The sequence below is a fragment of the Taeniopygia guttata genome, chromosome 21, assembly GCF_048771995.1.
Source record: "Taeniopygia guttata chromosome 21, bTaeGut7.mat, whole genome shotgun sequence".
Lineage (NCBI taxonomy): Eukaryota > Metazoa > Chordata > Aves > Passeriformes > Estrildidae > Taeniopygia > Taeniopygia guttata.
Genome location: NC_133046.1, coordinates 6,489,113 through 6,512,275, shown reverse-complemented (window position 1 = coordinate 6,512,275; position 23,163 = coordinate 6,489,113). Strand labels below are relative to the sequence as shown.

Sequence of the window (23,163 nt, the reverse complement as noted above, 5' to 3'; positions counted from 1 at the left end):
TTTTGTGGTTCTCTGGAAGTGTGGAACCTGCAGCAGATTTTGCTACTCTGTAATAACAGAGTCATTGAATCCCAGAATGGTTTGGGTGGGAAGGGACCTTACTGATCATCCTGTACCAACCCCAAGGCAGGCACACCTTCCACCATCTCAGGTTGCTCCAAGCCCTGTCAAACCTGGCCTTGGACACTTCCAGGGATGGGGCAGCCACAGCTTCTCTGGACAACCTGTGCAAGGGCTTCATCACCCTCTGAGTAAAGAATTTCCTCCTAATATCCCATCTGATTCTGCCCTTGTTCAGCTTAAAGTCACTGCCCCTGGTCCTGTCACTCTCTCCCCATATAAAAAGTCCCTGTCCCTCCTTTTCATAAGTACCCAGTACTCTATAAGGTATGGGAGGCCACAGCAAGGTCTCCCCAGAGCCTTTGCCTCTCAGAATGCCGAGAGCAAGACTGAGACAATTCACTATGCTGCTGGTTAAGTTTGGATGAGATAGGATTCATTCCTCTCTTTTTAGTTTGGGACTGATACCCAGGAAAAATAATCACAGACTCCTATTAAAAATTGTCTGTATGTCTGCACTGCCCATCCAAGCATTGTCTGACTGAGTTTGAATTACTGCTGTGGGACCAGTTCAGTTTGGGCCACAAAGATGAGGGTGGCAAAGAAAAGATTTCTACAAATGCATCCTCAGCCTCTCTTTTGGCTTTGAGAAGAGAACCAAAGCCAGCATCTCCTTTGAACCAGGATTGATTGCAAAGCGCAGCTCAGCTGTTCTGGTGGATAGGAAGCAGGGAAGGTGCTCGTTGAGTTGCTGACGTTGTGTTTCCCTGTTTTCCCTTGCCAGTGTCTGGCCGGAGCAGCGCCTACGGGGACACCACGGCCGAGGGGCACCCGGCGGGGCCGGGCAGCGTCAGCTCCAGCACAGGAGCCATCAGCACCACCACGGGCCAGCAGGAGGGAGAGGGCTCCGAGGGGGAAGGGGAGGCAGAGGGGGACGTCCACACCAGCAACAGGCAAGAGGCTTTGTTTCCTCTTCAGGAAGAAGAGCTGTGCTCTGGGGGATGTTTGCAGAGGAGGGGGCTGCGGGGCTGCAGTTCCAGGAGCACCATTTGTGACTGCTGGGTACCCAAAGTGGAAAGTCAGAAACACAGACTAGAGCAAACTGCCACTGCAAAAACATGGAATGGGTGGAAGGGACCCACAAATATCATCCAGTCCAACCCCTGGCTCTGCACAGACATCCCAACAATCCCACCCTCTTCACCCCAGTGTTGTCCAAACGCTCCTGGAGCTCTGGCAGCCCCGGGGCTGTGCCCATTCCGTGGGGAGCCTGGGCAGTGCACCCTCTGTGCAGTCATCGTGTGGTGTGATAAACACACCCAGCGTGTGTCCCACAAAACTGCTGCCTCTAGGAAGTGATGAAAAAGTGCTGCATGAATCTAGTTAACACGGAATCACTGAAATCTTGGGAGCCTGTGAAATTCCCTGTTAGGACAAAAACATATGCAAGTGTCCTTTGGGTGCACGGGCAGTTTTTAATCTGTGGGAGCAGGTGCTCAGTCCCTGCTCCAGGGCAGTGTGGAGCTGATTTGCAGGATGTTCCCATACAGTTGCAATCCCCAGGTGGCCAGGCCTGGGCAGTGTGTCTCCATTGTCAGAGGCGCTCTGCATCCTTGGCATTGCTCCCCCGTGAAGTCAGAGCAAGTTCTCTCCTCCCTGGGAGGATTCGGTGGCTTGGGGTTTCTGGGGCAGCTTGGAGACCCTGCTGGGTGTGGTGTGTCCTGTGCTGTGTCTGACTGCTGGCTCTGAATCCCCAGGCTGCACATGGTGAGGCTGATGCTGCTGGAGCGGCTGCTGCAGAATCTCCCCCAGCTGAGGAACGTGGGAGGGGTCCGGGCCATCCCTTACATGCAGGTGAGTGAGGAGGGCTCAGAGTTAAGCCCAAATCAAACAGTTCAATCTCTGGTTTCCATTTGTGCTTTTCTCCTTCTTGCCCGGTCACAGTGTGAATCCATCTGTTGCAAAGCATTCCTTACCACAGGTTTTTGCTGGGCTTGTGCCCTTTCTCAGTGTGACTTTACAGCTGACTGAGGAGCCTGAGGGCTCCAGTCCTCGAGCTCCAATGTGTTTGGGAAGGTCTTGTGGGTGTTTGCTGAATGTTGATATTAGGATGTGAGGCACAGGCTGGATTTGGGAAAGAACACATATAATGATAATGTGGAACCTGCCCTCTAATAATTCTCTGACTGCTCTTCCCAGGTTATTCTGATGCTCACAACAGACCTAGATGGAGATGATGAGAAAGACAAGGGAGCTTTGGATAACCTTCTGTCCCAGCTGATTGCAGAGCTGGGCATGGACAAAAAGGTAAAGTGCAGTGTGGGCTCATGCTCTGAATTTGCTCCTTCTAGACAGGGTTTCTTTCTTTGGAGGAATTAAATGCTTGGAAGTCACAGAAACATTGCTGTGTGGTTGTGTTCAGGCAGTTTATTCCTCTTGCCTCCTTTCACGTAAGGTAGAAAATGACATGAGTGGAACTCCCACTGTTTCCTGGGTCTGACATCCACAAGTGAGCATGAAAATTTGTTTTGCTGGAATTAAACTCAGAAGAGCCATGATCACTAAATGCATGATTGACATTTGAAGCTTTTCATCTGTGTGGGACTGTTTTCTGGCAGCCAGGCCTCTGCCTACCCTTCTGTTGAGGCATTTGTGCTGCCTTTGCCTATTGCTTGAGCTTAAATTAGAAATGCTTCCAGAGGATCAGAGCACTGACTTGAGAGGCTTGGGACACTGCTCAGCTCTGGGACTGAGCAAGCAGGGTGTGTCTTTTCCTGCAGGATGTGTCCAAGAAGAACGAGCGCTCCCCTGTGAACGAGGTGCACTTGGTGGTGATGAGGCTGCTCAGTGTCTTCATGTCCAGGACCAAGTCAGGATCCAAGACTTCCATTTGTGAGGTACATTCTCCAAATTGCCTTGTCAGGGGATGATTTTCTCCCCCTTTACTCAGCTCTCACAAGACCCCACCTGGAACACTGCACACAGCTCTGGTGTTCTCAGCATGAGAATAATTGTTGGAGCAAGTGCAGAGGAGATCACGGACTTGCTCAGGGGAGCACCTCCCCTGTGGAGACAGGCTGGGAGAGTTGGGAATGTTCAGCCTGGAGAAGAGAAGGTTGTGTGGAGAGCCCACGAGGGGCTGCAGGAAAGACAGAAAGGGACTTTTCATCAGGAGCTGCAGTGGCAGGACAAGGAGGAATGGATCAGACTGAAAGAGGGGAAATTTAGGTAAGATATTGGGAAGAAATTCTTCCCTGTGAGGGTGGAGATTTCCCAGAGAAGCTGTGGCTGCCCCTGGATCCCTGGAAGTGTCCAAGGCCAGGTTGGCCACAGCATGGAGCAATGTGGGATAGTGGAAGGTGTCCCTGCCTGTGGCAGAGGATGGAATGGGATGAACTTTTAGGTCCCTTCCAACCCAAACTATTCTGGGAATCCATTATGTGCTTGGGGGGCTTCTGTTCATCAGAGACGATCTAAAAACTGCTCACTGAAATAGCAGGTGTAAAACTGAAAAATCTGTGAGAGGGCTTTGGAAAAATGCATAGGGAACATACAATGTTACTGAATTCTTGTGGAAAAAGAGTTTTGAAACTGGGGCTGGAGGAAGCAGCTGTGTAAAGACAATTGGATGCTCTTATTTTGTGCATGGTTCCAGACTGAGCTCAGGGCAGCACATTAATGATGTTACTTAAAATGGTCTGGCAGATTTTTCCCTTGCATCTCGCCAGTGCTGAAGGGGTTAAAGAGGATTTGTAATGTGATTATTGGAAAGCAATATGCTGCTGTGTCAACGTAAAAGTCGCTAAGAGGATTCCTTAGATATTTGTTGCTAAAAGGTACAGTAATAAGGCATAAAAAGCAGTATGTGTGGTGGGAAGGAGATTAATAAAAAAGCATAGAGGTTAAAAAATTTAGTCTGAACTGCATCAAATTTTAATGAGCTTATGAGCTGTGGGGTTTGTTTGGATTTACAGGGCTGCTTTAATAGTTTTATTTACAGTAGCTTTTTCTCCAGCCTTTGTTACTCACTTGAGCTTCCCACAGAAATCAAAGCTCCTCGTCTTGCAGAATGCAGGTGGAGCAATACCTGGGTGGAGCAGAGCCTGTGAGCGGCAGCTGCAACAGGGACTCTTTCTCTACCAGGATTCACGCCCAGCTGGCCAAATCCCAGATAAACAAATAGAAATCCCAACTTTAAAAAAAAAAAAAAAGAAGGGAAAAAAGCCCTAGTCGTCTAATCCACAGCAGAGTGGCCTCTGGCACATGTGTCGAGGGGAGATTAGACTTAAGAGGAGATTTTATTTGTTTCCCTTTACTAAGCACTTGTTCAAAAGAGTCTCTGTAAATATTTGAGTTGCTTTTCATAAACACAAAAAAAAAACCCCAAAAACCCCAACCTCAAACAAACCCCAAACTTAAAAGCTGCCTGCAAAGTTTCATCCAAACCTGCTCTCTTGGCCACACTGTCAGCAGGTGTTCAGGGCTGCCCCAGCTCTCCCCACTGCAGGTTCCCAGGTGTGTTCCTGATCCAGCTCCTTCCCTCTGTTCCAGGCTTCCTCCCTGATCTCCAGTGCCACGGCAGCTGCCTTGCTGAGCTCTGGTGCTGTTGATTACTGTCTGCACGTGCTCAAGTCCCTGCTGGAGTACTGGAAGAGCCAGCAGAACGACGAGGAGCCTGTGGCCACCAGCCAGCTGCTGAAGCCTCACACCACATCCTCTCCTCCTGACATGAGCCCCTTTTTCCTCCGCCAGTATGTGAAGGTGAGTCCTGCCCTGTGCTGGGAGCATGCAGGGAGGAGGCTGCACAGAGCCCTGCACAAGGAGTTTGCCCTCAGGAGAGCAACCAAAATCCATCTTCTAGCAGAAAGTTACAGCTGGGAGTGCTGCGAGTTCTCACAGGGCAGCCCAGCATCTCTCCCGTCTCTCACTGCATCCCTTGGTGCACTCCTAGCCCAGGAGTTCTGTGGAGCTGTTCCTGGAGGAGTTGTTAATCATGCTGAAGGGAAGCTGCCTCCAGCCCATGACTCCCTGTGCTTGGCAGGCAGAATTCCTGAACTTGGTGTGCCAAGGAAGTGGAATGGTGGATGGGAATTTCCACAGTAATTCCTAGGCTTGTTCCACCGCTGTGGTGCCATTATGCCATGGTTTGGTGTTCGTGCAGGTGCAGTGCAAAAAGCCTGATTAAATGTAAAAATGTCTCCTAAGCTGAAAGCTCCTGGGTTGAACTGCTTTATTACTCCGGATTAGCTTAGTGCATCCTACAGCTGCCATCCAGTTCAAGGCCTTGTGCAGGTTCTTATTCATCATTTTGGAACATTCTTTGGGCTGAATGGGGCAGAAATCCCTTGTTTTTAAAAAATCATCAAAGCACCTTGTCATTCATCATGGCAGCACACTGGGTGTGCTCAGGGCCTGAGGGATTTCTCTTGCTGCCAGGGCCATGCTGCAGATGTTTTTGAGGCCTACACTCAGCTCCTGACAGAGATGGTGCTGCGCCTGCCCTACCAGATCAAGAAGATTGCAGACACAAACTCCCGCATCCCCCCGCCCATCTTTGATCACTCCTGGTTCTACTTTTTGTCTGAGGTAAGCAATAACATGATATACCTGCAGATTTTCATAAGAAAACTCCAATAATGATTTCTTTCATGGGAGAGAACAGCTTTTCCAGAGCTGATCTCAGCTCCATCTTGTATTTTTAATCCCCTTGAAAGAAGGTGAAAGAAGGTTGGCTTTGTGTATTCCTGAACAGGAATCTGTAGGAAAACACATGAAAAATGAGGAATATTTCTTGGAACTCAGTGGTTGCTGCTACAAAGCTTAGAGACAAAACCTGCTGTGAGATGGAAAAATGTAACATCATGCTCAGCTGTTGGTACTTGGGCCTTGAAAAAGAAATCAGGAAGATATTTGTCTCAGTTTGCTTCCTACTTTACATAACGAGTTATCTTATATTTACACAAGGATGAGTTAGGATTTCTTAATTAGCCTTGGTTGGGTGTTGATTTGAGGTTGGAGATGACAAGGGATGGTTTCCAGCAAGCGGTGCAGAGTTGCTGTGCAGTGTTTCTTCTGCCTGGGACTCACAGCACCTTCAAGCTGGATGAACTCATTTCCCATCTGTTTACTTTTTGGAAGAAAACACTCACTTTTCTCACTTTTGGTGGCCCTGGTGAGCTCACTGTGCCCTGGCTTCCCCCTGCAGTACCTGATGATCCAGCAGACGCCGTTCGTGCGCCGGCAGGTGCGCAAGCTGCTGCTCTTCATCTGCGGCTCCAAGGACAAGTACCGGCAGCTGCGGGACCTGCACACGCTGGACTCGCACGTGAGGGGCATCAAGAAGCTGCTGGAGGAGCAGGGCATCTTCCTGAGGGCCAGCGTGGTGACAGCCAGCTCGGGCTCTGCCCTGCAGTACGACACCCTGATCTCCCTGGTAAGGGCAGGAGCAGGGAAGGGGCCTGAGGGAATCCAGAGCTTCCCTCTGGCTGCCCTGGGACCCTGGCAGGGTCAGGAACCCCCTGGACAGAGCCCCCAGAGACACTGGCTGTGATCTCTGCCCATGGAAAAGAGTTTTCAATCTTACAGGATCAATTACCAGCTCTGAGTGTTTGATAAGAGTAATAATTAAGTGTGGCACGGGTGCAAAAGTAAAATTTTAGGATTCTAGATTAGTAACTCAAAGGGGACAAGATGGAGGAAATTGGGTGTGCCTTGTCCTTTTTCTCCTTCTTCATGCCCTCCATGTTTCACTGTGGTGTTGGCATTTTTCTGTTGGTTTAGGCTGGGGACACACTGTCCAACGTAGGTGACAGATATTGGCACATTATTGTAAATCCAGCACAGGGAGTTTCTGGTATTCAATGTTTGTACCATCCCACTGAGGGCAGAGCCCCACACGCTGCCCTGCAGGACAGAGCTGCGGCAGGGCAGCAGAACATGTTAGAGATAAACAGAATAAACAACCTTGAAAACAGCACAGACAAATTATGGCTTATTCTTTGGCAACGGGGCAGAAAGACAGAGACTTTCTACAATCTCAGAATCATCAATACCTCAGATTCCGACAGGGGCCTTGGAGTGGTGTTGGTGAATGCTGACGTGCTCTTTGACCCCATCCCTTTGTGCCTGCAGATGGAACATTTGAAGGCTTGTGCAGAGATTGCCACGCAGAGGACAGTGAACTGGCAGAAATTCTGCATCAAGGATGACTGTGAGTTCTGCCTCTGCAGGGTTTGGGGGAGCAGTGGTGTCGTGGTTGGATCGAGGTGGCTCAGATGGAGAAGCTCAGCAGAGAAGGGGAGACACAGCTGAGCGTTTTGATAGGACTGAACTGTTTCCAGTACTAATTATCCCAGTGCCCTAATTGCATCTGATCTTTGGCTAAAGAGCAAAATATGGTGTAATGGATAGAGGAACAGGAGATCTGTGTTCTCTTGCTTGTGCTGCCATTGTCCCAGAGGTTAATTTGGGATGAGCCCCTGTACCTGGTGTACCCCAATGTTAGGCCTCTGGGGTGCAGGGAGAGGACAGTTCTGGGAGTTTGGTTCTTGTGTACAAATGCTTTTGGTTTAGGCTGGGGCTTTTTTTATTCTTCTTTCTTTCTTTCTTTTCTTTTTTTAATTCAGGCTTTTGTGGCATGCAGCTGTGTCAGGGCAGGGTTAGGCTGAGTATCAGGGAAAGGTTCTTCCCAGAGGGTGCTGGGCAGTGCCCAGGCTCCCCAGGGAATGGGCACAGCCCCGAGGCTGCCAGAGCTCCAGAAGCGTTTGGACAAGGCTTCCAGGAATGCCCAGGGTGGGATTGCTGGGGGGTGTGTGCAGGGCCAGGGTTGGATTCAATCCCTGTGGGCTTTTTCCAGCTCAGGATGTTCCATGATTGTGTGATTCAAACATTTTCTCCTTTCTTCCGCAGCTGTTCTGTATTTCCTGCTCCAAGTCAGCTTCCTGGTAGACGAAGGAGTGTCCCCGGTTCTCCTGCAGCTGTTGTCTTGTGCTCTGTGTGGCAGCAAAGTGCTGTCTGTGGCTTCATCCTCTGGAGCTTCCAGCACCTCTTCCACCTCTGCTCCTGCAGCATCTGGCTCCGGGCAGGCGGCAGCACAGAGCAAATCCTCCACCAAAAAGAGCAAGAAGGAGGAAAAGGAGAAGGAGCGAGAGGGTGAGGGGCAGCCAGGCCCTGTCCTGTGGTTTTAGGGAGCAAGTCTGCTCTTCACAGCCTCTTTTACCCTGTTTAGAAAGAACTGGATGATAAATCCTGCTGTTGGGAAAGGGTCATGGTTTGTGGCAAGGCGCCCACAGCCACAATCAGGAGAGAGGAGCAGTTTTCTCATGTGTAGGTGGGACTAAGGTGAAGCAGCGTGTCCTGAGAGTTGGGCTGAAATCACGTGCTGAGGACATCCCAAACCCACTGTGTTTATTGCCTTGAGTGGGTTTGAAGTTTTCTAATGGTGTTACCTAATCTAGTGATGAAGCAGCTTCCACGTAACTTGCCTGTCCTGGGTTGTAGGAGGCTGAAAGGCTCACGAGGATTAAAACAAATCCTGGGGATGCACACCCAGTTAGCTGTGCTCTGCAGTGATTGTGTTCAGACTTGTTTCCTCTGGCTGCCTTGGAAGCTCTGCTGGAGCCAGGGCTGCTGCTTAATGAATATCCACAGTCCTGGGAAAGTAATTAAGCTTCCCTATAAAAGTCACGGGCATAAATTCTCTCTTGGCTTTTCTTCAAGGAACCGCTTTGGCTTTCACCATCAGATGGTTCTCTGTGAGTCTTTTCATTGCCTCATGGTCAGTCCTTTTCTTTTTATCAGGATGTGTAGCACATTTCTCACGTCCTCACTGGCAAGTTTTCCTGCAGCTTTTTTCCTGTTAGTCAGGAAAAAACTGCAGTCACGAGTCCTGGGTTATATTTTTGAAAAAGACAGGAATGTTAAAATTTCTTTTACCTGAAACGTAATAATTTATTATCCTGACTCTCTGAAATAGGAGAATGGCCTGCCTGTGAGGTGCTGCATTTGTCTTCTCCCTAAAGCCTTCCCTGTGTCCCTAGGTGAGGGTTCAGGCAGCCAGGAGGACCAGCTGTGTACGGCCCTGGTGAACCAGCTGAACAAGTTTGCTGACAAGGAGACCCTCATCCAGTTCCTGCGCTGCTTCCTGCTGGAATCCAACTCCTCCTCGGTGAGGTGGCAGGCCCACTGCCTGGCCCTGCACATCTACAGGTGAGCCTGGGGCTGGCTCAGTGCCACAGCCTCTCCCTGAAGGAGCCTGCAGGTGCTGGGCCTCTCTGGAATTGCCCTCGCTGGTTTGCAGTTACTGGGGCTGGAGGTGGAAGCTGTGACTTACCCATCAGCAATCTCAGTTGTCATCTGCAAGGAGCATTTCATTTCTGTCTGCAAAATCTGACTCCTGTCATGACCAGGAGCAGGTGTTGGTGGGCAAAGTGAATTTCTGAGGCACATCCAGACTCCCACAGTGAAAAGCTGGGAATTGTATGGGGAAAGGAGTGCTTTAGGGGTCTGGAGTCCTTCAGAGCTCTGTTCAGTTGTTGCAGGACAGCTGCTTTTGTTCTGGGGTGCTGGAAAACAGATGGGTTCAAGGGATGGTGGGATTTAGCTCTGTGAACTCTGCAAGATGATGGTTTCCCAGTTTGGTGGACTGGAGGTTATGTTCTCCTTCTGCACAAGAGCCCTGATTGTCTATAATCCCCCCAACAGGAACTCCAACAAGTCCCAGCAGGAGTTACTGCTGGATCTCATGTGGTCCATCTGGCCAGAGCTCCCAGCCTATGGAAGAAAGGCTGCCCAGTTTGTAGATCTCCTGGGATACTTCTCCCTGAAAACACAGCAGACTGAGAAAAAGGTACAGTGACATTCCAGAAGGGAGGTACAGCATCCCAGGTGCTCATTTTTGATACAGCTGAGACAGGTTTTCTGTCAGAAGAGCTTCTGGTGGAAAATTTTATTGTTCCTTGAACTTGAATGTTTAAAAAAGCAGAGTCTTCAAAGAATTTGGAAGTGTGGGTTTTTATTTTATTGTTTTGGGGGTGAAATTGTGCTGGTGAGTTTTTTATTTATTGAGAAAAATAGCTCTTTCCCCCAGGAGGATTTTGTGGATCTGGCAGCTCCAGTTTATAGATTTTTGATATTGAAACTCCTAGAAATCTATTGTAACCATGATTTTTGAACAAAGGAAGTTGTTGCCTCTTTCAGGGGATCCGTGGGATTGGGAAAAAATAATCTAGACCCATTGATTCTTGCATGAATATATTTAAAGAGTGGGAATGCTGTACAAATCTTGGCATGCATTTGCAGGGATTCACTGACAAACAGCACCTCAAAAATCTCAAATTTTAGGATCAGTGTAAAGACCTGGGTAACGATTTAAACACAAAAATTCCTGTGGGTGTGGTGTGTACCTCTTCTAGGGGACCTGGAACACCACAGGATGAGGATATTTGTGTCTGTGTAGCAGTAAAAGCATTGGTTTGAAGAGTGCCTTTTCCTGGTTGTGTTTCAGCTGAAGGAATATTCCCAAAAGGCTGTAGAGATCCTCCGGACTCAAAACCACATTCTCACCAACCACCCCAACTCCAACATCTACAAGTGAGTCACTTCTGCCTTTGATCCATGTCTCTGGAGGGCTTTCCAGCTGAGCTCCAGCCGTGGGGAATGCCCAGGGACGGTGGTGGGGATGGGCCCTGCTGAGGTGCTGTGCCTGCTGGGCCTGGGAGAGCAGCAGAATCCTTTCTGCCAGATGGAAACCTGACTTTGTGCCCTGCCAGCAGAGCTTGGCTTGAACTCTTCTGCTTTCAGTCAGTAAATGTTACAAAATCTTAGGCCCAGCTGGAGAATAGAGATTTGCACTTTGAGTGTTATGTTCATGATCCCACCTTTGCCATTGGTAATTACAATAGAAATGCTTAGTTAAAAGCTGTTACTTCCAGTGTGATTTACATTGTGACAGTCACATTAGGACTGGGAACTGGGGGAAATGAAAGTGATTCTGCTCGAGTAGCCTGGGTTTAAAGCAGCAGATGCCCAGGTCCATGTGTGAGTGTTGCTCCCTCATTCCAGCACATTGTCTGGGCTCGTGGAATTTGATGGCTACTACCTGGAGAGTGATCCTTGCCTTGTCTGCAACAACCCCGAGGTGCCTTTCTGTGTAAGTAACCCTGGAATCACACAGTCATGGAGTATCCTCAATTGGAAAGGGCCCACAAGGATCAAATCCAGCCCCTGGCTGTGTACAGGACATCCCAGCAATCCCACCCTGGGGATCTCTGGGAGTGGTGTCCAAATGCTCCTGGAGCTCTGATAGCCTCAGGGCCATGCCCATTCCCTGGATCCCACCACCCTCTGGGGGAAGAACCTTCCCTGACCCTCCCCTGGCACAGCTCCAGCTGCTCTGCGTTACACCAGCATTAACTGCTGTAAAACCTTTCCAGTGGTGGGATCCAGACCCTTTACAGGTGTGGTTTCCTGTGCCCCTGAGGTTTTGGGGTGTCCTTGGTTTGTCTCCCCAGTACATCAAGCTCTCGTCCATCAAAGTGGACACGCGCTACACGACCACGCAGCAGGTGGTGAAGCTCATTGGCAGCCACACCATCAGCAAGGTGACAGTGAAGATTGGAGACCTGAAACGAACCAAGATGGTGAGAACCATCAACCTCTACTACAACAACAGGACAGTGCAGGCCATCGTGGAGCTGAAGAACAAGTATGTTCATCAAGTTCTGTGTGCAGTCTCTGAATTTGGTTCGTTCCCTTGGCTTCTTGTTTTTCCCCAAGGTTCTTCCTTTAGACTATTACTCATCACTCTCAGCCCACATTGGGTGGGATTGTTCTGAATCCCCTACAATTGTTGAAGCAAAGATCCAGATTTCCTCTGAAGCTTGAAAAATGTCTGTAAAATCTGTGGATTCCAGTTTTGTCCAGGCTCGCTTTTAAGCACCTGACTTAATTGTGTGGGAACCAGTAGTAATACCGAGAGCACTTCATGGGTAGCTCAACTCCAAAGGGATTTGGACTTTGCAGCATGTCCAGGAATGCTGAAAGCATTAACATTGTTTGTTTGAAGCCATAGAGTAGAATTAAAATTAGAAGTTGGATGGTCTCACTCTCAGCTCTGCTTTACCTACCAGAAATGGCTCCTTTTCAACACGCTGCTCAGTCTGGAGCCAGTCCTGCTTATGTGCTTCCCCTTCTTACTTCTTGAGATGTTCTCACCAGAATCAGATCTCTCTGGCTTAGGGATTAATCTGTGCCCGCTGCTTATTGCTTATTTGAAGTCTTAATCCTCTGTGACATCACAAGTGGCTGCTGTGGAGAGGATTATGATGTCACAAAGAGAGGATTCTGACTTCAGGTTGAGAATAAGCAGTGGGAGCAGATGAGATCTTTAAGAAATAAATATCCTGTTTTCATGCAAATGTCCTTACTAATAAAAAAATGGAGGTGAAAATCCCTAGAAAATGTCTGTAGAATTAAAGTTTTTCCATGAGGCATCAACAGCTCTTTAATCCCAAACAGTCTCTCTCTATGAAGGGGATAAAGGCTTAAAATGTATTTCTGGCTACATATCATGTCAATACAGAAGCTAAGGAAACGAATCCTAGAACTGCTCTCCATTCATCCCAGTTAAAGGAGATTTGGAGCCGAGACGGTTGCATTTGGCTTTTCCTCACACGTGGGAGGGGAGGGAACTTCCCTCTGGAAGACCATCCTTTCCTTTCCTTTTATTTTCTTTTCTTTTCTTCCCTTCCTTCCCCTCCCGTCCCTCCCCCAGGCCGGCCCGCTGGCACAAGGCCAAGAAGGTGCAGCTGACGCCAGGGCAGACGGAGGTGAAGATCGATCTGCCCCTGCCCATCGTGGCCTCCAACCTGATGATCGAGTTCGCCGACTTCTACGAGAACTACCAGGCCTCCACCGAGACCCTGCAGTGCCCGCGCTGCAGCGCCTCGGTGCCCGCCAACCCCGGCGTGTGCGGCAACTGCGGCGAGAACGTCTACCAGTGCCACAAGTGCAGGTGTGTGAGCCCAGGGTCAGTGTGTGTGTGCCCAGAGTCACTGAGTGTGTCACTGAGTGTGTCCCCAGAACGTCTACCAGTGCCACAAGTGCAGGTGTGTGAGCCCAGGGTCAGTGTGTGTGTCAGTGTTTGTGTCCTCAGAACATCTACCGGTGCCACAAGTGCAGGTGTGTGAGAGCCCAGGGTCAGTGTGTGTGTCACTGTGTGTGTGCCCAGAGTCACTGTGTGTGTCACTGTGTGTGTCCCCAGAGTGTCTACCAGTGCCACAAGTGCAGGTGTGTGTGAGCCCAGAGTCACTGAGTGTGTGCCCAGTGTCACTCTGTGTGAGCCCAGAGTCACTGTGTGTGTCACTGTGTGTCCCCAGAACGTCTACCAGTGCCACAAGTGCAGGTGTGTGTGTGCCCAGAGTCCCTGTGTGTGTGTGCCACTGTGTCCCAGAGTCACTGTGTGTGTGCCCAGAGTCACTGAGTGTGTCAGTGTGTGTGTCCCCAGAACGTCTACCAGTGCCACAAGTGCAGGTGTGTGTGAGCCCAGAGTCAGTGTGTGTGTCACACTGTGTGTGTCCCCTGAACCTCTACCAGTGCCACAAGTGCAGGTGTGTGAGCCCAGAGTCACTGTGTGTGTGCCACTGTGTCCCCAGAGTCACTGTGTGTGTGTGCCCAGTGTCACTGAGTGTGTCCCCAGCGTCACTGTGTGTCCCCAGAATGTCTACCAGTGCCACAAGTGCAGGTCAGGGTGTCACTGTGTATCCCCAGAGTCACTGTGTGTCCCCAGTGTCCCCAAAGCATGCAGCAGCACCACAATTGCAACTCTGTGGGTATCCCCAGTGTCACTGTGTGTCCCCAGAGCATGCAGCAGTGCCACAAGCGCAGGTGTGTGACCCCCAGAGTCCTCCTGGGTGCCCCACACCCCCTGCCATGTAAATCCCCCATTCTGTTTAATACAAGCACACAATCAAATTAGTGGGGAAGTATAAAACAGGCTTACAGGGATTTAATGTAATGCAGGCTAACAAAGAGAGCCTGGGAGCACAATTCTCAGTGAGCTGAAGTTTCACATCCAGCCCTGGAAGTTCTCACCACAGAACTCCCCGGAGCAGGTTATTTTTGGCCTGCCTGGGCTGGAGGCTGGAGTTCAGCTGTGGGATTGCAGGGCTTCCCCCAGGATCGCTGGCTGGGGCTGGACAGACAGTTCTATTCATGGCTTTTGTGTGCTCTCCTCATTCAGAGCAGGCTCAGGGGTAATTTACTGTGTGCTATTCACACTTCTACTATAGCCTTAGAAATCCTTCTCTTTTGTCACTTTTGTCTCCTTATCTGATATCTCTTTCCCCTTACTGTTGTCCCTATTCCTCTCTAATTCTCAGGGGATTCGAGGTGTTTAGTGTCTTTCCTGGTGATTGCTGATGTGTGGAAAGGTTTCCACATCCCTTCTGGTGTTCGGGGAGCTGTAAATCAGTTCTGTCTGCTGCCCTGGTGTGCAGTGGGGTGAGAAGTGCTGCAGTCAGTCCCACTGCAAAGGCCAGACCCTACAAACCAGAACAGTTCCCGTATCTGTGTTCTTCTGGAGGACACAGTGCCCCACCCTGATTTTCTACTGGGAATTACTGTCATTAAAGTGGGATTGTTAGGAAGAGCTTCTGTTTCTGCTTTTTCCAGCCAGAACGTGGCACTGCTGCAAGGACTTTTTTGTTGCCTGATCTGTAGGTTTTGATTCTCAAGTATTTCCTTCCCCAGGGCAGTCTGCTGTTTTAAGAGTCATTCTCCTCTTTTACCCGAGCCCGTTCAGTTTGTTCCATTGCCTCAGCTGCCTTGAGCTGCAGGTTTTGAGCTGCTGCCTTCCTTTCAGGTCCATCAATTACGATGAGAAGGATCCCTTCCTGTGCAATGCCTGTGGCTTCTGTAAATACGCCCGCTTCGACTTCATGCTCTACGCCAAGCCCTGCTGCGCCGTGGACCCCATCGAGAACGAGGAGGATCGCAAGAAGGTGGGGCTGGCAGGAGATTCCTGAGCTCTGGGCCATCGTGGGGACAGCAGGGCTCCATGCCCTGTCAAAATCAGTGCTCCTTCCCCTGTCAAAATCAGTGCTCCTTCAAGGCTCCTCACTGGCTGATGCATTCTGGGTTTGTGTCTTGCTCCACAAGACAAGTAATTATTCAGAAGACATCATTCAGTGCCTCACTTTTGAACTGACTGTGTCTCTTTGCCTTGCTGTAGAAGGGGATGGATTAGGGTTATTCTGATTGCTTCCCATCCCACCTGAGGAGCCCTGCTAATGAATAAAGAACCTTATGCACGCTGTGTCCTGTCCCAAAGGGTCCGTGTGCTCAGTGTGGTGTCACAGGGTGTGCTCAGCAGTGTCACCACAGTGCTTCTCAGGGCAGAACCAGGCTGCAGGGTCACAATTCAGTGATTTCTCCCCACAAAGAAAAGCAACAGAGAAGACTTGGAGCTTGGTGGTTGTAGCTGTGAATATGAAATAAGAGTTTCCTTTTCCCTTGGTAGGCAGTGACAAACATCAACACTCTGCTGGACAAGGCTGACAGAGTGTACCACCAGCTGATGGGGCACCGGCCACAGCTGGAGAACCTCCTGTGCAAAGTGAACGAGGCAGCCCCTGAAAAGCCCCAGGTAACGTGGGCCAGGTGGAGCTTGCACAGAACTCCAGGCTGGGGACACACTGGCCTTGGCTCTGCCCAAGGCAGTCCTTGCCCCAGGGGCTGCTCTGCTGTTGTTGTTTTTCCCTGTGTGATTCCTCTTTGCTTTCCCCTGTCCCAGGATGAGTCGGGCAACAGTGGAGGGATCAGTTCTACCTCAGCCAGCGTGAACAGGTACATCCTGCAGTTAGCCCAGGAATACTGTGGGGACTGCAAGAACTCCTTCGATGAACTTTCCAAAATCATCCAGGTACGGTGTGCTCTGCTTTGGATTTGGGCCAGGTGTTTATTAGGAAAAAAAACCCAAGATGTTGCCATTCTTCCTTTAATGATATCATTAGCAGCAGGTGATCAACTGCATATTTTCAGGGAAATAATAATAATTTCTAAAAGCTATGTATTAATTACTAGAATTTCAGATAGCTTGTGAAACTGGTTTTCTCAGAAGAGCAGGAGACTGAACAGATGGCTAATTAAAGAGAATTGAATTTTTGCATGTATCCAAATGTTTGAAAACACACCAGTCTAAAACATGACCTACAGAAGCTTTTTGTAAATTAAATGTATTTATTTGTGCTCAACAAGTGACATAAACTCTGGAAAACCTGCTACATCACGAATGTCCTTTTGGCTGTGATACTTGAGCATATTAAATATATTTGGCTCTTTCTATAAGGATTAAATTACTCTGACTTACTCTGCCAGTATTAATAGTAATTAATACTATGGATTTGTCACATTTCCAGTGTTATATTGCATGTAGTGTAAACAGCAGGGAGGATAAAGTGATAAAGTTCTGTAATGGTCTGCCTGGGGAGGTGGTAGAGTCACGATCCCTGGATGTGTTTAAAACAGACTGGATGTGGCACTGGGTCCCATGGTTTAATTGAGGTGTTAAGGTTGGGTTGGACTCGATGATCTTTAAGGTCTCTTCCAACCCAGTCATTCTGTGAATTCTGTGATAAATGAGAGTTAGGTTGATATTCCTCATGGATTTCCCAAGTCTGCTGCTGCCATGAAGGATTTCAAGTTTGGAAACATTTGAAATGTCAGGAAGATTAATCCACAAACATCAGAGGTTTGTGTCCAAAAAGGAGACAGAGGAGTCCTTTTGCTTTATTTGAATAAAGGGAGAGGCCACAGGGCATTCCCTTGGGGTCTCTCCAATTTTTGGAGGATGCAGCCTCCTTTTTTATTCTAATTTCCCAATCACATTTCCCTTCTCTCTCTCCCCCCACTGGCTGAGGTACTCGAGAGGTATAGACTTCCCAGAATGCCTAATCCTGAAGATTTCCCTCTAATGTATAACCTCCTTTTCATTTTTTAATTCTTACAGAATTTAGAGTTTTTTTCCCATTGTTTCTTTCATCTTTCAATATCCAATTTCATTTATCAGCAAACCTAAAGTTAATTTGTAAAAGCAAATATCTTTTTTCCATTCATCAATCAGTGGAATCCTTAAATCTCAGTATCTAGTTTTATCCACCAGTTGGTTTGTAAAGACTCTCGAAAATATTTCTCCCCAAAATACGCAGTGAAAATAACCTGTGCCCGGGAGTAGCATTGTGTGCTGGCTCACAGTTCCTCATCTGTGTTCCCAGAAAGTGTTTGCCTCGCGGAAGGAGCTGCTGGAGTACGACCTGCAGCAGCGCGAGGCGGCCACCAAATCCTCGCGCAGCTCGGCGCTGCCGACCTTCACGGCCAGCCAGTACCGCGCGCTGTCGGTGCTGGGCTGCGGCCACACCTCCTCCACCAAGTGCTACGGCTGCGCCTCGGCCGTCACCGAGCACTGCATCACCCTGCTGCGGGCCCTGGCCACCAACGGGGCCATCCGCCACATCCTGGTGGCCCAGGGGCTCATCCGAGAGCTCTTTGACTACAACCTGCGCCGCGGCGCGGCCGCCATGCGCGAGGAGGTGCGGCAGCTCATGTGCCTCCTGACCAGGTGAGAGCTGCTCGCCTGGGAGCGTCCATCCATGGGAGTGGTGCCTGAGGCTTGCAGCTTTTCTGTTCTCTGTGTGTTTGTGACCCTGCAGGTCTTTAGTGCAGAACTCCAAACTCCGCACACGGCTCAGCTGCTGCTCTCCCGGTTTGGGCACACACAACAATTCCTCTCCAGGCCTGGCAATCAAGGACACCTCACTGCCTCAGGCCCTGAGAAATTAAACAAAAGGGAGTTGGGGGGGCAAACTTGGGGTAAATTACTTCATTAGCTGAAGCTGGAATTAGAGGATTAACCCCCAACATGCAAATGGATCGAAATTATCAAAGTGTGAAAACCCGTGGTCCATTTTTGCATGTAGCCCTTGCCTGAGATGTACCTGAAGGCCCTCAGTAAATACAAGGCAGCATCAAGGTGGAGCTGATGCCTCAGGATTTCATCTATTCCATTAATATATTTTTTATTATTTGTAATTTGTATTTGCAATTTGTAATTTGTATAATAACCCTGCAGTTCTTTAGTGCAGAACTCCAAACTCCACACGCAGCTCAGCTGCTGCTCTCTTGTTTTGGGCACACACAACAATTCCTCCCCAGGCCTGGCAATCAAGGGCACCTCACTGCCTCAGGCCCCGAGAAATTAAACAAAAGGGAGCTGGGGGGGCAAACTTGATGTAAATGACTTCATTAGCTGAAGCTGGAATTGGAGGATTAACCCCCAACATGCAAATGGATCGAAATTATCAAAGTGTGAAAACCCGTGGTCCATTTTTGCATGTAGCCCCTGCCTGAGATGTACCTGAAGGCCCTCAGTAAATACAAGGCAGCATCAAGGTGGAGCTGATGCCTAAGGATTTCATCTATTCCTTTAATATATTTTTTATTATTTGTAATTTGTATTTGTAATTTGTATAATAACCCTGCAGTTCTTTAGTGCAGAACTCCAAACTCCACACGCAGCTCAGCTGCTGCTCTCTTGTTTTGGGCACACACAACAATTCCTCCCCAGGCCTGGCAATCAAGGACACCTCACTGCCTCAGGCCCCGGGAAATTAAACAAAAGGGAGTTGGGGGGACAAACTTGGGGTAGATTACTTCATTAGCTGAAGCTGAAATTGGAGGATTAACCCCCAATATGCAAATGGACCAAAGTTATCAAAGTGTGAAAACCCATGGTCCATTTTTGCATGTAGCCCCTGCCTGAGATGTACCTGAAGGCCCTTCAGTAAATACAAGCACTTTTTATTCCCTTAATTTTATCTGGCCTCTATTTTTAGGTAGTCCCAAAAAGGCATCAGGAAAGCCCCCTCAGGAAGGGAAAGCCTCATAGGGGCAGTTACCTTAGAATCACAAAGTGCTCTGGGTTAGAAGGGGCCTCAGAGTCCCACCCCTGCCGTGGGTGTGTTGTACACCAGCAAAGTGTAACCCCCTGTGCACTTGTTACCAGCTGAGCTGGAATTCCAGGAGCTTTTGGCATTTACTACAAGTGGAGCATAACAGTGTTGTCTTTTTCCTCCTGGAATCAGGGACAATCCAGAGGCCACACAGCAAATGAATGACTTAATCATTGGGAAGGTTTCTGCAGCTCTGAAAGGACACTGGGCAAATCCAGACTTGGTGAGAGACTCCAATGTTTTCCTATTTCTTTGTTCTGCCCCTCTGCACTGCTGGTGTATTCTAATCATTGCATCTTCTCTCTTATGGTCTGTTTGTAAGAAAAAATATTGAGTTTTGATAGGAAATCACATAAATGTCAGAGTACAGCACAAAATGTTGTGTACAGGCACATGCTGAAGTTTCCTCTGACAGTTCCCTGTCTTGGCTTTGCTTGAACCTCTCCAGCAGGTCAAATCACCCCAAGTGGGATTAAGTTAACTTAGATCTATGTGTTTTGAACCTGAGTTTATTAAAGCTGAGAAGGCAGAAGGGAATGGGGCACCCCCAACAGCTGGGGCACCCCAAGAGCTGGAGCACTGTTTGTTGCAGGCGAGCAGCCTCCAGTACGAGATGCTGCTGCTGACAGACTCCATCTCCAAGGAGGACAGCTGCTGGGAGCTGCGGCTGCGCTGCGGTGAGTGCCGACACCCGCCCCAGGACCAGCAAGTGCAGCAGCATTTCCCCCTCTAAACCCATTTCAAGTGCTGTCTGGAGCTGTGGAGGTGTGTCCTGTCTGCAGCTCACAGGATAATGAGCGCCCCTGTCTGCTTTCAGCTCTCAGCCTCTTCCTGATGGCAGTGAACATCAAGACTCCCGTGGTTGTTGAAAACATCACCCTCATGTGCCTGCGCATCCTCCAGAAGCTCATCAAGCCACCTGCTCCAACCAGCAAGAAAAACAAGGTACTGCCCCAGAGGCTGAGCAAAACATTGAGAATTTGCTGATTGAAGTCTGGCATGCTGATCTCAGTGAGGAACTAGTTTGTGAGGAGGCCAGGACTTGCTTTACCTGGTCTCTGTTCCTGGGGAAGCCCAAGCCCTGTGACTCTGGTCTTTGCACACTGCAAATTTCAGATGACTACTTTCTATTTTTCACTGGTTTTGGTGGCTTTGACCACAACTGTTGAAGGTTTGCTGTTTTCCCCTCAGATCTGAGGCATGGGGAAAGAGCTACTTCAATGCCACAGCCTGGTTATTTTGGGCAGGCTTTGAGCTTTCAGCAGCTTTGTAGAATCAAGTTCCTAAATTTGAAAGAATCAAGTACTCCTGACTCAGATTTTTAAATACAGAACTATGGTTCTCATTAAAATATATTGGTTGACTGCTGTTAATTTTCATTTAGGATTAGATTTGCAGGAGAGAAGGTATTTCTCTGCTTTGATCTGCCTGTCTGATAATCAGAGATGGGTTTACTGATATTTCAGTAGAAACTGGAATATCTCTCTTAGTTCACCATTAACAGACACTGTATTATCCTGCTGCTGTCCAAGAGCTGCATTTGCCTCTTCATGGCTCAGTCCCAGTAATTCACCTCAGGAGTTGCTCTTTGGGGGCAGACTGTAGCTTTCTGAAGAATCACAGAGCTTTTTTATTTGTTAGGATGTACCTATGGATGCTCTCACCACTGTGAAGCCTTACAGCAATGAAATCCATGCACAGGCTCAGCTGTGGCTCAAGAGGGACCCCAAGGCATCGTACGAAGCTTGGAAGAAGTGCCTCCCTGCCAGAGGTAACCCCTGTGCCTGTGAGCTGTTGCAGTCCTGTGCAGGAACGTGTGTGTCCCCAGATTTAATAAGGAATGTGCTTCTGTGGAGTTGTGTTGACTTCTGTTCCTTGACATCTGATACCATCCCCACAATTAGAGTTGTAGCACTGTCTTTTCCAGGCTGTGTACCTCAAACCCTAAACAGAAAATGCTCTGTGCCTGAAGAGAATCAGGGACTGTAGAAAATGAAACTTATTTAAATTGATACCAGCCAGCTGGAAAGCTGATGGAGTTCCTTGAGAGAGGCTCTGGGATTTGCATGAGGCTTGGAATTGAGATGGCTCCACACAGGAGTGAAAATGGCAGCAGGAGGAGATGGGAAGCACTCAGCTCCCAGCTGGAGTTTGGCGAGTTCCAGCAGGAAGACAAAAATACTGTGGCAGTTTGCAGTTCATAGCTGCTGACAATTCTCTTGGGCTCTGCTCAATATTGCAGGTGCAGATGCCAACGGGAAAACTCCCAGCAAGGCTGAGCTTCACCAGCTCTACTTGTCAGAAAAATACGTCTGGAAGTGGAAGCAGTTCATGAGTCGGCGTGGGAAGAGAACTTGTCCTCTGGATCTGAAGCTGGGGCACAACAATTGGCTGCGACAGGTAAAGGTGGGAGAGCCCCGGGCAGGGTTCAGTCACACAGTGTGGGTGGTTTGCTGCAGTTCCTCTGCAGGGGTGTCTGGGGAGGCTGGCACTCGCTGCCTCTAATTCCAAGTCAGGTTTGCAGCTGTGCTCCCTTAGAAACGCTGCATCGAATGTTTATCTGGGAGTCTGTGGGTTCCTAAACTCAGAACCTGTGATTGCCACGGTGCTCCTGCCTGGCTGATGAGCTGCACTTCTGAGGGTGTGGAGCAGATCTTTGCTTCCTGTGTGTGTGGGCTAGCAGGGCACCCACAGCATGCACTCTCCAAACACTTTGGTGCTGAGCAGAGCAGGAATTGTCACAGAACCAAGTGTTGGGAGAGCAAGAAAACACTGCCACCAGGTCACCTAAGAGCCCCCACGTTGTGCCTTCTTGTGAGCTGTCACAAGTTCGTCTGTGCCCATGGGTCTGACCTGGCTTTTCCTGCCCCTGCCCAGGTGCTGTTCACTCCTGCCACCCAGGCTGCCAGGCAGGCTGCCTGCACCATCGTGGAGGCCCTGGCCACCATCCCCAGCAGGAAGCAGCAGGTCCTTGATCTCCTCACCAGGTATTCCTGTGCTGCCACACCTGGCAGCTCCATGAGTGTTTGTCTTCAATTCCCATCAGAATCTCTCCCTTCTTGCAGCTTTTCTCACACCTCTCCCTTGCATACCTGCAGTTCAGGGGTCTTTTTGACATGGATTTTTAAACTTAATTAGCTGGGAGCATATAGATTTTAGGAGAGTTGGGTTTGCTGCCTGGCAGTGAGCTCTTGCAGTCTGTATTTTTTCCAGAAGTAAGGATCAGCTGTTAGCTGTGTGGCCAACATTTCCCCTGTTTCTTCAATGGCAGAGTAATAGGGTGAAGTCTCTTCCAACTGTTGTGACATAACTTACCCCAGCTCATGCTGATAGCACAGTCAACTCCTTCTTGGGACAGATAACTAATTTAGCAAGCAAGTAATGAATATTGGTGATGGTGTTACCAAGGACAGCAGGGAGGATGGATTTCTGGAGGCTTTTTCCTCCTTTCCACAGTGTCCTTAAGCTGGAATGCCTTTTGTTGCCATGAAAGGGTTGTCAGCTTGTGCTCCTCTTTCACAGCTACCTGGATGAGCTGAGCATTGCTGGTGAATGTGCTGCTGAGTATCTGGCCCTGTATCAGAAACTCATCAAACCTGCCCACTGGAAGGTCTACCTGGCAGCCAGAGGGGTTCTGCCCTACATTGGCAGCCTCATCACTAAGGTATGGATTTGTGTGCTGGACTTGGCTATTTTTCCCCTTTGAAATTCCATCCCTTTGTTCAGTGCCCTGTTGCTGACCCAGCCAAGGTTCTCAAGTTCACACTTCAGTGCTGTTACCTTTGAACAGAGGGGCCCACGGGGGGTTTTAGCCCCAGCTGGAGAATTCCTCAGCATTTTAATTAACTGCTCTGGGATTGTAAATATTGCTGCACTGGCTTGGCACCAGGTTGAAGCTGGAAGCTGTTGTGCTGGGCTCTGAGAGCCCTTAGGGTCACAGAAGGATCAGGTGTGCTGCCATTGCTGGAGAAATGGGAATTACAGCCTTTGGAGAAGCAGCACTCTGGGTTTGTAGTGTTCAGAGTGGTGAGAGTTTTCTGTGGGGGTCCCTGCTGCACTCCAGAGAGGCAGGTGACACTCTCCATATCAGTGGTGGCTG

The 23,163-nt window shown here is 49.2% G+C and overlaps 1 protein-coding gene across 4 annotated transcripts in view; it reads left to right on the top strand.

Moving 5' to 3' along the window:
* UBR4 (ubiquitin protein ligase E3 component n-recognin 4) overlaps positions 1–23,163 on the top strand; it is an 88,054-nt gene that overhangs the window by 41,488 nt on the left and 23,403 nt on the right. For all 4 annotated transcript variants that reach the window (XM_030289323.4, XM_030289322.4, XM_041720443.2 and 1 more), the window contains 26 exons: positions 845–1,013; positions 1,818–1,914; positions 2,260–2,367; positions 2,841–2,957; positions 4,612–4,821; positions 5,497–5,646; positions 6,266–6,493; positions 7,192–7,270; positions 7,969–8,211; positions 9,099–9,267; positions 9,763–9,907; positions 10,565–10,650; positions 11,122–11,209; positions 11,571–11,764; positions 12,833–13,072; positions 14,921–15,059; positions 15,578–15,703; positions 15,851–15,979; positions 17,331–17,674; positions 19,197–19,287; positions 19,657–19,741; positions 19,882–20,009; positions 20,706–20,835; positions 21,307–21,464; positions 21,942–22,051; positions 22,587–22,728. In XM_030289323.4, coding sequence (XP_030145183.4) covers positions 845–1,013; positions 1,818–1,914; positions 2,260–2,367; positions 2,841–2,957; positions 4,612–4,821; positions 5,497–5,646; positions 6,266–6,493; positions 7,192–7,270; positions 7,969–8,211; positions 9,099–9,267; positions 9,763–9,907; positions 10,565–10,650; positions 11,122–11,209; positions 11,571–11,764; positions 12,833–13,072; positions 14,921–15,059; positions 15,578–15,703; positions 15,851–15,979; positions 17,331–17,674; positions 19,197–19,287; positions 19,657–19,741; positions 19,882–20,009; positions 20,706–20,835; positions 21,307–21,464; positions 21,942–22,051; positions 22,587–22,728 — 3,905 coding nt within the window. The remainder of the gene's footprint in view (positions 1–844; positions 1,014–1,817; positions 1,915–2,259; positions 2,368–2,840; positions 2,958–4,611; positions 4,822–5,496; positions 5,647–6,265; positions 6,494–7,191; positions 7,271–7,968; positions 8,212–9,098; positions 9,268–9,762; positions 9,908–10,564; positions 10,651–11,121; positions 11,210–11,570; positions 11,765–12,832; positions 13,073–14,920; positions 15,060–15,577; positions 15,704–15,850; positions 15,980–17,330; positions 17,675–19,196; positions 19,288–19,656; positions 19,742–19,881; positions 20,010–20,705; positions 20,836–21,306; positions 21,465–21,941; positions 22,052–22,586; positions 22,729–23,163) is intronic.